The sequence below is a fragment of the Mastacembelus armatus genome, chromosome 16 (genome assembly GCF_900324485.2).
Source record: "Mastacembelus armatus chromosome 16, fMasArm1.2, whole genome shotgun sequence".
Classification (NCBI taxonomy): Eukaryota; Metazoa; Chordata; class Actinopteri; order Synbranchiformes; family Mastacembelidae; genus Mastacembelus; species Mastacembelus armatus.
The window spans coordinates 5,085,472-5,097,721 of record NC_046648.1 but is presented as its reverse complement, the minus strand read 5'-3'; the positions used below and the strand labels follow the sequence as shown (position 1 = coordinate 5,097,721).

Sequence of the window (12,250 nt, the reverse complement as noted above, 5' to 3'; positions counted from 1 at the left end):
CAGAAAAGACACAAAATGCAGAATATTTTCAGGTATCAAAATTCTTATTCATAAACAAATATTTGAAAAACCTCAGGTATGCTTGTTTTTATATAGCAGGCACTTTTTAACCAGTCTGTCACTCATGAAGATTAAAAGACTATTTACAAAATAAAATCACTACATCAACAATCAGTCTTTATGCATGAATAGTGTTTAACTATCTATATTTAAATAAATTGGGTTCAGCACCTTAGAGCATTGATAAAAAAATAACCAGATTAAATCATGTCCTTGCTGCCTCAGCTATGATTTTGCCCATGTCTGTGAGACACACGTTAGAGTCAGGGAGCCATGGTCAAATAGTTTAAATGGCAGAGTCCCCTTCAATGTCCAAGTGTCTGTCTTTGGGTCATAACATTCAAAACTGTCTGAATCCTCAATGACATCATGGCCACTAACGTAGCGTCCGCCAGTGATGTAGAGTTTGTTATTGAGAACCGTGGCAGAGTGGTGCATCCTTCTTTCCTTCAGGTTGGCACATTTGTTGAACCGATTGGCTTTGGTGTCATATGCTATCATTCTCCTGGTGTATCCTGTGACAGGCGAGATATTAATATATGTATAATTAATGTATATGTAGCTGAATTAACCACAATATAAATTCAGAAGGTACGATGTGTAAAGGTTCTTATCACTGAATCTACCTCCAATGATGTAGATTTTATTATCCATTATGGCACCTGGGGCAGACACATTCTTCACTGTTCTGTTCTCCATCTTAGACCACATGTTCCTGGTGATGTGATACACCTACAAAGGAGAGAGGGAGCAAGGGTGAAGGGAAATAAACTGAGTGAATGAATGAGAATAGATGAATTGATGGAAACATAGTGAGTTGCTTAGAGTCCCCTATGTTTTACCTGTATTATTCTGACAGGGTTATGCATGGCATCTTCTCCTCCGAACACATAGATCCTCTGGTTAGTTGCAGCCACTGCTGGGTAAAGAACTGCCTCAGGCATTGGTGTCATAGACTCCCACTGGTTAAACATGCTGTTGTACCTGGTAGCATTGAAAGACGTGTTATTATCTGCACATTTATGTTTTATACTGTGTATGTTATGGCACACAGTGAAGGGTATTGGCTTGGGTAAACAGTTTCTTGATTGATGTTAATTGTTACCTCTCCACACTGGCTGTCACCTGTCTATCTTGACCAAGGCCGCCCAAGACAAAGATGAAGTGAAGGTAGGAGAGACTCTGATGGGCAAAGCGTGGCTCTAGCATGGGCTCTGCTGTCCGCCACTGATTGGTTTTGAGGGAGAGGGTGTAGACGGTCGTGCTGACTTTGCTGTGCTTTGTGCTTGTGGTCAAGCCCCCGATAACATAGAGGACACTGTGAAGGGTAACGTAGGAGGCCTTGTACAGGCGGATGGGCAACTTGGCAAGCCACTCCCATTTCTGATTGCTCTCATTAAAAACCAGGGCTTCTCTTGATGTCTGCTCATTGTTCTTCCTCCCTCCCACCACCACCAACATGTCATGGTAGGTGTAGCGCCTCGGTGCAACCCAGAGAGGCTTGAAGGCTGCTGCTGTGTCTCCAATGCATTTTGAGCTGACAGAAAACATGAGACGTCTCACAGATTCAATGAGCTCAGTGCAGAGGGTGGAGGACTGGATCAAGGGGTCGTTGGCTATGAATTGAAAGAGGTAGGTGGGGTGGATGTATCGTAGGCGAACTTTTTTGAAAAGGTCACTGATGGCACTACGTCTGGAAAAGGGATCATGGTGGATCCAAGCAACAAGTGTCTCAAAGACCTGTTCCTCTTCTGCACAAAGGCTATCATCCTCCAGGTAGCCCATAAGCTCCGGTAACGAGAGCTCACGCAGATCCTCAGATTCTGACACATCGGAGAAGCTCTTCATGGCCATCTCCTTTGCTCTTTGTTTCAAACTGTTGCAATTCATGATCTCAGAGAGCCTTATCATGCTCAAACAGTTGTCTGGGCTTAGCTGCTCTTGGAGAAAAGTGGAGCAAGCTTCAAAAAGGCGGCCATATTGCAACATGGATGCTGCTTGCATCAGAGGTAGTACAATGTCCATCCTGATACTAATGAGTCCAGTGTAGACATAGTCAATAATACTGCTCAGGGTGGCTGATGGGATGCCCTTTAGGCTGATTTTGTTCTGCTGTCTCTCCAAGAAGTTGCTGCAGAACATTGCTCTGAAGTAAGGGCTACTGGAGACCAGGACGTTACGGTGACATGGGATTTCTATGTTGTCTGAACACAGTAACACATCAGTCAGGACTTTCTCCTGTCTCAGTCTGTTAAGCTGCAGAAGCAACTTGCAAGACTGCTCCTTATCTTTAAAGTGGAACATTTTGAGTGCTGACTGATCCATGCTGTGAAGAGATATCAAGTTGTTAAAAAAACATTTTCAGCCTTTATTGTTTTTGGAAAACATCAACACTGGGTATCTTCATCAGTATGTGTAAGTGTTCATACGGTCACATAATTTTTAATTTAATCCCCTCACTTAATCTCTATTTGATGAAGTGCTATAAAATAATGGTTGCACACCATCAAAGCAGGAGACGCTAAAAAGATTTTGAGGAAAGCGATTCTGTTTTTGATACAAGGCCACAATTTTAATTAATTGGAAATCTGATTATTATTCCCCCAGAATTGACAAGGATAAAACTATTTCGATGCTGTACTGTCCAGATGAAGATGTAGACTTTTAAATGTCACCTCAGCATGAATATAAAACAATGTTGTAAAGCTTATATTTAATCCCTTCTTACATCAGATTAATTCAAAGCTATGCCAACAGACAGACACAAATCCAATGCCACTAGCAGCTCACTGCAAAACATCTCTTACTTGTTCCTCTTCACTCTCTTTATATATTTTCCAGGGCTTCCACTCTGTATTCGAAGCAAGTCCTCAGCAGAAAACCTGATGTTTTGAAATTATTCTGTAATTTTTCGTTTTAGCTCTCATGCCGATGCTAAGGTGACTGTATGATCCAGATGGAGCTGTCTCTTCATAGAAGCGTGTTGCATACTGTTTGTTGTTATGGTCTCTTTCCACGAGGCCTCTGTGTACATTCCTCCCCTAAAAATAGAGCCTCTCTTTGGCAACATCACTGCAGACATGTGACATGTTAGAGCACTTTCTCAGTATCTGGCTGGCTCCATAACTTAATCTCTGTCTTTCCATCGATTTGTTTCTTTCTTTTCCATTTCTTGTGATATTTTATCCTCACACAAGACTTCTCTCTTCTCTATAGCTTGTATTCCTATTCACTCCATCATATCTGTCGCTGCCTGGAACATGATTGTAGCACTAAAGACAGGGCTGATACTTGATAATACTGATATTGTTGGCTGCTCGTTCTGTCTGCTGGCTGGAGGAACACAGAGATACAAAAACAGGATTGGTTTACTGTAGAAGCAGCATAAACACAGATATAAAGAGATCTGCGTATAAGGAACAGCATCAACCACATTTACACCATACTCACCACGGCTTTTAGCATTACAAATAATGGACAATGACTTCTGTAAACATGTTTCTGATGTAGCCTTGAGTTAATAGAGGGAAAATAAAAACTCTTCTGTTAGCGTTAAACGTTTTTGGGTTCTGTGATTCATCTTTTAAGCATAGAGAAGTATCCTACTTTAAGTATACATCGACAACAAATGCTTGCATTTCCAATCTTCATGTTTGTTAAGCTTATTTCCATCTCATTTGTTTCATGTTCACTGAAACAGATAAAGCTTATTCAGTGTAACACCAGCTTTCACTCAGTACATCCCACAACGTGGCAATATAATTGCTTACCGGTACCTTAAAGCTGGCGAAGAATCAAAGAAACAAAGCTTGAAGGGCTGTTTCTTAAATGTGACTACATAAAAACAACAAAACTAGAATGCATTTGAAGTCGTCTCAGGTACAGATGTTTTTCTTGTACTCAGGCTTGTTTACTGAGCTTAGCAAATTAGACATAAATAGCTGCTTGAGCTACCGCACGAAGTGGAGTGCAATTCAGTGTTGATTGCACAACAAAATCATCAACTTAGACCCAACTTATTTGTGCTTACCTGCCATCTATCTGGACAGTTTCTCAATTTGTTGTTTGTTAGTTTCACTGCAGAACATACAAGCATAGAAACCTGAAATAATAAAACACAAATGTGTCATATACACACTGTTTAAAATAATGGATGGGTGGGTACATGCCAAATTAAAACATGAGTGAATAATATTGCCTTGTGTGACACCACAGCATTGGCTTCTTTACCATTGCAAGCAGCCAAAACTAAACAGCACCATCTAGTGGATGGGTCAGAAAAAACTTGGTAAAATATTAACTTCTTTGTGTTTTTGAGTTTTTAGTGTGCGATCAGGGGCTTATTTCAAAGTAAAATCAATCAACAGATCTGTTTAATTGTAGGCTAATATGTTATCCATACTTGCAGGACAATGTTGATTGTATCAGCTTAAAATGTCAAAAATGATTATCTGCCCTTTCTACTGGTATTAACATAATGGTGCTATTCTGTACAGTCAAGGTAAAAAAGCATAACTTATTTGCCCAGAAGACTCTGGTGTCACTTTATAAACCCTGCTCTCAAATTCAAAGCAGTGATTACATTCTTTAAAGTCAAGCAAAGTATTTGTTATCTGTGTTTCTTCACCTTGACAAGAAGGACTCATTAATGTCTGCCTTTAGGCGATAACTTATACTAAAAGTTAAGACTTTGGCACACAGTTTGCAGAAGAGCATTTTCATGCAGCAACATTACTACTGCCACCCACTGCCCAGTGCTTCATATCACCAAATGATTATCTTCTAATAAGCACATGGTCTAATAGAGGCTATACTCAGGGAATTTAGATCTCACTGATTAGTCGTGTGTGTATGTGTGTTTATTTGAAGGGCAGACAGCTCTCTCTGGCTAAATTGAAGACTATTTGAAAACAACACAGACAGTGAGTTGACCTCAATGGATTGCATCCTACTTAGCACAGGACTTTAAGTAATATTTTACTCTGCATGAAACCCTCATTTTTTCTATCTCCCCTGACCTTAAAACATGAGTAGTGTTGAAGTAATTTAAAAGGTTTCATACATGGGCTAAAGAAAATAGTGCTGGGGAAGGGGAACATTCATCTATATGTAAGCCAAGATAATGATTTCTATTCATTTGTGTTTACTTAATTAATGCCTTTTTTATTAAATCAATGTGAAAGTGAATGAGACCTTTGGATCGTTGTGGGACTTTGTTATTTCACAGCCCATAAGGGTGGAGTTAAAAACCAATAAGGCGTCTTCCAGATAAATCATGTTTTTTGAGCTTAGGTTGCTCAGCAGCATTTTATCCCACTCTAAACCCACATGAAAACCAGCTCTCTTTCCTGTTTGACTCGATATGGCTCTTGTTCCTATCCCTGAATTGTAAGTTCCTTCTCAAATCTAGTTCTTCTTGCTACGATAAATCTCATGCTTGGGCTGGAGTAGACTGGTTTGGCACTTTGTCATGTCTGTTCAGATAGTTACCTGTGGTGCAGGGGCACAGATTCAGAGCTTAAATAAGTTTGTTGAGATGGAGCGAACTCCCACAGCAGACTGAAACAAGTCTAGCTAGGGTCAAGTAATTTGTGCAATTAAAATCTTCATGAAAAAATCTATTAATGGTTCTCATTTGACTATAATAAACACATTCAGTTATGGTGGATCAGGTGCTGTCTGTCATCACTGGTTACACTAAGAAGACCATAATAAGTTCATTTATAATGACACATTGATCAGTCGACAGTAAACTGTTTACTCCTCAGATATGAAACAGAAGAAACTAAGACACCTGTGAGATTCACTATTTTCTATAGATAGCTATTGTTTGCCTGTCCAGGGTGTACCCCTGCCTTTCACCCAAAGAGAGCTGGGATAGGCTCCAGCTGATCCCTGTGGCCCTAAATAGGAACAAGAAGGTATAGATAATGAATAGTTGGATGGATGGAGAGATCTATCATTTGCAGGTCATCTGAATCCAGCACACAAATAGCAGACTGTGTCACTGTGTCAATACAAACTACTACATAAAGAGTAAATGAATGTGATTAAATACATATAATGCTATCGCACAATAAACAACAGCTATGGATAATATCAACAACTGAGATTTTTACTATGAGATTATATACTATAAGATTTAATAACGTTTCTTTCTCTAATTCATTTTTGCTGTTAGTACTTTAAGTGATTAGCTGCAGTCCCGCTCAGCCATGAATGTACCAGGATAAGCCATAGTCGATAGATGGATGAAAGGATGTGTGTACTGAAAGTGCTGGCTTTCCATTGTTCTTTGGAGGGTTATTTGTTTAATCACAAAGCCGACGTTCAGTGCAACCTTTAAGTGTTAAATTACCCAAATGGCAAATATTTTCCATCTGCAAGCTAAACATTGGCTTAAATTAAATATTCAGGTTGTTGATTGAGTACATGTAGCAGTACAGTCAACAGAGAGCTCTGAAAACTCTGTCATATTGCAGCTGATTCTAGTACATGACTGTTGATTTTAAGAAAACGGATGGAGATGCAAGTCTAATTTTGAGCATTATCTGGTACTCCTGTTCAGACCAACATTAATGTATCCACTAGGTGTCAGACCAATGTTATGCAAATTGTAGTGTGGTGAAAAGCTGACTTTGTCCTCTGTGACTTCCAAGAAGGTATCAAGGCTAAACTCAGTAAAGCCTGTAAAGCAGCTGCATAAACTGGTGAGATGTTGTTTATTATTTTTTTTATTTTTTAGGACCATCATGACAAAACATTCTCAATGAATGCAAAAAAAAAGTTATAAATCCACCCAGATATCTTCAAACTGCTGCAAACATGCACTTACGGTGTGAAATGTAAAATACCTATTTACTCAGACACTCAGATAGGAAAGACAATTGAAACAGTCATTTGATAACCACTTTACTGAATCGGCTGTCAGGTGTTACTTCCAAGTGCAAAGATACCCATGCCAGGCGACACTGAGAACAGTAATCTGGCTGTGATGGAGAGATGTCCAAGCATAAGTCAACAACAAGGAAGGTGGAGAGAGAGAGGTGAGATTGTGGTAGGAAAATAAGTGTGTGTGCTCCTAAAAGGTTGAACATTACCTGTTCAAAATTCTTCTGATAGAACCAACACACATGCAGGACATGTTATTTGGAAAGAATAAAAAGTGCTTTGTAGCAACAAAAAATGTGGAGTGGAAATGCTTTGTTTACTCACTGTGACCTCCACTGTAGAGCTCCCAAGGCTCCTTTCTTGTTTGTATGGAGGTCATCCAATCGTTGCCACTGTGCCACATCTCAGACACAGCCTCCCTTTGTGCTTTCTGCTCTCTGTGTAAGATAGTATGTTGCATGTGCATAGAGGGGGGTGTTTGTGGCCATGCCTGTGCCCTAATGGTGTTCTATGTTGTTATATGTGCAAGAAGGACAGGTGAGTGTGTGTGAAGCTGGTATTGATATTCCACTAGCATCAGAAACTGAATCCAATGTCTTTAAAGAGTCAGCCCTCAGCAGCCAGCCAGGTGTAGCCGAGGTACAGAAGAAAGAGGGCAAGTGAGGAAAGGGAGTACAGGGAGCAAGGATGGAGACAGAAATATATAGCGAAAGAGAGAGGCCACAGATAGCAGAAATATAAAGGCAGAGGAGATGAAGAGACAGAGAGGAAAATGCTACAGAGGGAAGAGGAAAAGAGAAAAAATATCAAGAGCAAAAGAAGAGAAAGCACTTTGGCAAGTTTTCTGGAGGTGAAATTACTCAGATGTCTTTGAAGGCCTCTATGTTTTCCACTTCACCCCCCTCTGTCAGACAGACAGAGAAACAGATGCAGGGACAGGCAATGGAAATGTTATGTTTCAAAAGAGAACAAATGAGTGGTTTTAAAGTGCAGAGAGGGTCAGTGAATTAATGAAACCACAAAGGAGTATGAACATGCACTGGTGTGGTCAGTCTTTAAACAGATCATAATTAAAAAGCTGCAGCATTTTTATAGGGGTTTGATTGAGTCTGTTTTGATCTTATCCTTATTATTATTCTAGTGATTTAAACAGAAGGGAAACATACTATTTTCAACCAGTCTATTTGTATGTCTTGGACACTATTTTGAAAGGAAAACAATGTTTGAGAGCTAGAACAAATAGCACCCATCTCTCCAAGGGTGGTAATGAGAAAAGAAGAATTCCTTTTTTCATCAGAGGTGTATGAGGTGAGTGCAGCACAATCACTATTTTCATGTTGACAATGGATCAAATGACTATGTATAATGTGAAAGGGATTGCGCTTAGTAACAAACCAACTAAAATTGTCACCAGCTCGGCAGTTCCCCTAATCTCTGGGGAGCATTTAATAACTTTAAGCTTATTGTTTTGGTTTTACAGAGCGCTTTACTGTTTGGCTTTACTCATGGCACACATTAGTGACTTTCAATCTCAGCATGCAGGTGTTTTATTTACTTCACACCAAAAAGGTAACAGACAATGACTGAACACAGTGGAACACTTTGTAGTTAATTAGTCAAATATTTCCATTAGGAGTTTGTCAAAACCACAAACTTAAGCTAAACAGGGTGAACACTGGACCTACATTCATCATATGACCAGTAACATGGATCCAAATGAATGCTAATGTTGCTGCAGCCTTGTTGGATGTGTGAATAAGTTAACAAGTTTGCCATTTTAACTGTCCTAAGTGATAATGCATCAGTTGTCTTTACAAGTTGCTTTTGCTTCCCTCAAATGGCCCATCAAATCAGTAAATGTTGGTTTAACCTTTATTCATCAGGAGAAGTTTCAGTGAGAAGACTGCCCTGCTATTTTGGGAACATACTGTTTTCATACTCACAATGTGTATATTCACACATGAAAGTTGCAAGCACAGTCTGATCTGTTGGCCAGTTCAACCAGGCCTCTCTGTCTCTTCCTGGAAACCTGTAACATCTCCCCTCTCCTCCCTCATTCCTCTTGACTCCCCCTGTCCAACTCAGCCCCCATCCCCCTGCTGCCGCTCCCTCGCATTTCTAAATACGTCCACATTAACAGAATGTACTTTAGTGGCAGATAATGCAGCCTGGAGATGATTACTGTTCTGACCTTGTTCAATATGGCAGCATTTTGTCAAATCATACCCACTGGATGTCTCATTTAAAAGGAACATTAGAAGCTAATCTTGTAAACACCAATATAAGACTATCTGGAACAAACATTCCAATGAATGAGCCATGTCTCCTTCTTGTGAAAGCACCCTTTAGCCCTAAATCTGGTTTTTGGACACATGTATATATTTCCTGGAATGGCTGCATGTTGTTGCAGCTAAAGTACTGGCTCAAACTCAGTACTCAAATGGCAATCTTCAGCACAATTGGTGTTCGTTATAAAAAACAAAAAAAACAAGTTCAGCATGATTCTCCGTGGTCTCAGGAGCTGTTCGCAGGTTTGTTTCATAGTGCAGTCAGCTCAGTGAACCGTATCAGTGGACCTACATCGGCAGTAGGACTGAGATACAAGGCTGCTATAGGAAAACAGTACTGACAGTTGCTATTTAACTTAAATTTGTTAAGAATATCCAAGAGGCAGTTGAGTTGAATTACAGTTTTCAGTAACAGCCCTGACGCAGACCTTGCTCTGGGTAAAATACAATATTTCACTGACAAAAATATGGTTTACATAAATAACATGTTTGCATTGCTGTTTAATTCCTATTAGCCACTAAACATGAACAAGAGTTTTTAAATTCATTTCAAACAAAGGAACATTGTTTGAATGTGTTGTTCAGCATCACAAGCTTGAGGTGACTGATTGGAGAAGGACATACTGAATGCAAATGAAAAGCACAAAATCTCACCAGGCTGTCACAAAGATATGGATGAAATTATCAGTGTCATGCCCTGACAGAATGGATCAACATTATTATTTTTTGTTTCTGAGCTAAGGATTCATGGCCAAATCAATTTTGAAGTGTGACTAAGAATATTTTTTGTGATTGTGAAATAAATTTTTGTAATGATGAAAATTTATTTAAAACTGATTTATTAACTTTAGCTTTTTAAACTAGAATGTGAACAAAACAAGTTTTGCACACAGGCATCATGTGGGTAGATACAAAGAGGGCCTGCAATTAAAATCTCATTTTCATTAACATTCATTTCTTGAAGAGTTTGGCCCATCGATTTCTTTATATTATGAGAAAAGCTATTATGTCTGCTGAGATAATTTGCATTGAAGAAAGGCATGACTGTACAAAAACAAAGCTAATTATAATCCAAGAATAACATATAGATAAATGGAACATAGAATCTGAAGGATAGATGAAAAACAGATATTTAAAAACTCCCTGAGAGGAAAGAAAAAAATTAGAAAGTTAAGGGACCTCTAAGGACCAATGATTTCTAAGATTTAACAAATGACAAATTTGAAGTTGGGTCTGTAATTGTTGTGAAGCTGTTGATGTCTCACACCAACAGAATCGACAATTATATGTAGACTTGGGCCAATGATCCTTGAAAATAATGAGCAAGCTGAACATCTACAAAACTAGAGGAGATTTTTTATGTAGTTAATCATATCAATAAGATGTAAGAGGCTGGTGCCTCAACTTGGACAAGAGTGGTGTATGACAAATAGAGCAGATGGGCCATATACAGTTAGGTATATTATTATTATTATTCAGTGGAGGCAATTCGATATGCTCTGGTATTGTGAAGTTCTCATGGATAGCCAGTGCATTTCATGCTGAGAGGTAATTTAGGTAGTATCAGAGGAACGCCTCGCACCTTGCATCCATCCTCTATACCCACGTATTCCTATTTAGGGTCACAGGGATCTGCTGGAGCCTATCCCAGCTCTCTTTGGGTGAAAGGCAGGGGTCCACCCTGGACAGGTCACCAGTCCATCACAGGGCCACATAGAGACAAACAACCTCACACACTCACACTCACTCCTATGGGCAATTTAGAGTCACCAATCAACCTGACATACATGTTTTTGGACTGTGGGAGGAAACCAGAGTACCTGGAGAAAACCCACACAAGCACAGGGAGAACATGCAGACTCCACACAGAAAGGCCCCTGATGGGTTTCAAACCAGGAACCTTCTTGCCATCACACTGCCCCACCTCACACCTTGTTGCTGCACATTATAACCAGTGTCGTTATTTCAGCTTAATAGAAAAACAGAGCAATCCTGACCCCTCCAAAATCTCCCTGGTTAAATAGGAACAAATGTGAGCACTGGGGTGTGAGCATTATTAAAAACAATCAGTCAGTCAGATAGCAACTCGCACTTGCACTGCTGCCAGCTAAAGCTGTACAAATCTCTGTGGAACCACTGATAGTGAATAAAGACATGCCACACTCAGAAAATAGCTAGGCTTTAATATGCAGCAGCAGCAGAAACTTTTCTTTCCCCTGAGGGCATTAGATTGTGCCATATCCCGTCGTTCAATGGCCTGGTCTTCATGGAAACAGAGTCAAACAGAGATGAGAAGTTCCTGACTGGATTAGGAAGAAGGCAGAGCAGTATACTTTGAGAGGTAATCTCTACATTGTATTTTTCCTTTCTCAATACACCTCCAAAGTGTGTGGATTGACATGATGGCAAACCTTCAGTAAGAAAACAAATAAGCACAGAGTTGCCAAAGAAAAGAAAAAATCCAGAGCCCTGAACCCAAAGTCCCATCAAATTTGTTCTGGGAGGAAACCTCCATGTTATGTTATATGTTGAATAAATACAGCAGTGAGTCCAAGGATGCTCTTCCAGTCTTTCTGTATTGAGCCAAAAATCAGAGCTAGAATAATGAAAACTCTTTTGGATAACTTTACATTAAATATTAAATCTTTTCAATGATAGAAACCTTTTATCACAGCTCTGAGAGAGTAATAATCTGAATAGGGAACAAGTTATTGGTATTAAACTGTCAGTTTTAATCATATCATTCACACTACTTTGATTATATTCTTACTTTTAGTTAAGGTAAAGAATTATAACTGGCTAGTAAACTGCATAATCTCACACTAGCAAATACCGAAGGAGCTAACCAGTGAATCCAGTTGCACTGGTTGACCAGGTGCATCAGAGCTGTTTTACTTTATGATCAAGAACGGATCATGAGAAATTAGGCCCCTGGACAGAGACATATAATAGGCCCCTGTATTTTTTTTTTTTTTTTTAACAATTATAGGAGCAACAACATGATTTGGAAC

At 39.4% G+C, this 12,250-nt stretch overlaps 1 protein-coding gene across 1 annotated transcript; it reads right to left on the bottom strand.

Annotated features, from left to right (window-relative positions):
- On the bottom strand, positions 1 to 3,005 carry LOC113122594 (kelch-like protein 38). The gene is made up of 5 exons (XM_026294045.1): positions 2,868 to 3,005; positions 1,166 to 2,386; positions 903 to 1,044; positions 687 to 792; positions 1 to 575 (listed from the first exon to the last, which is right to left on the bottom strand). The coding sequence occupies exons 2-5, from the start codon at positions 2,383 to 2,385 to the stop codon at positions 286 to 288; spliced, it is 1,758 nt and encodes a 585-aa protein (XP_026149830.1). The 5' UTR covers position 2,386; positions 2,868 to 3,005; the 3' UTR covers positions 1 to 285.
- Positions 3,006 to 12,250: the final 9,245 nt, after the last annotated feature.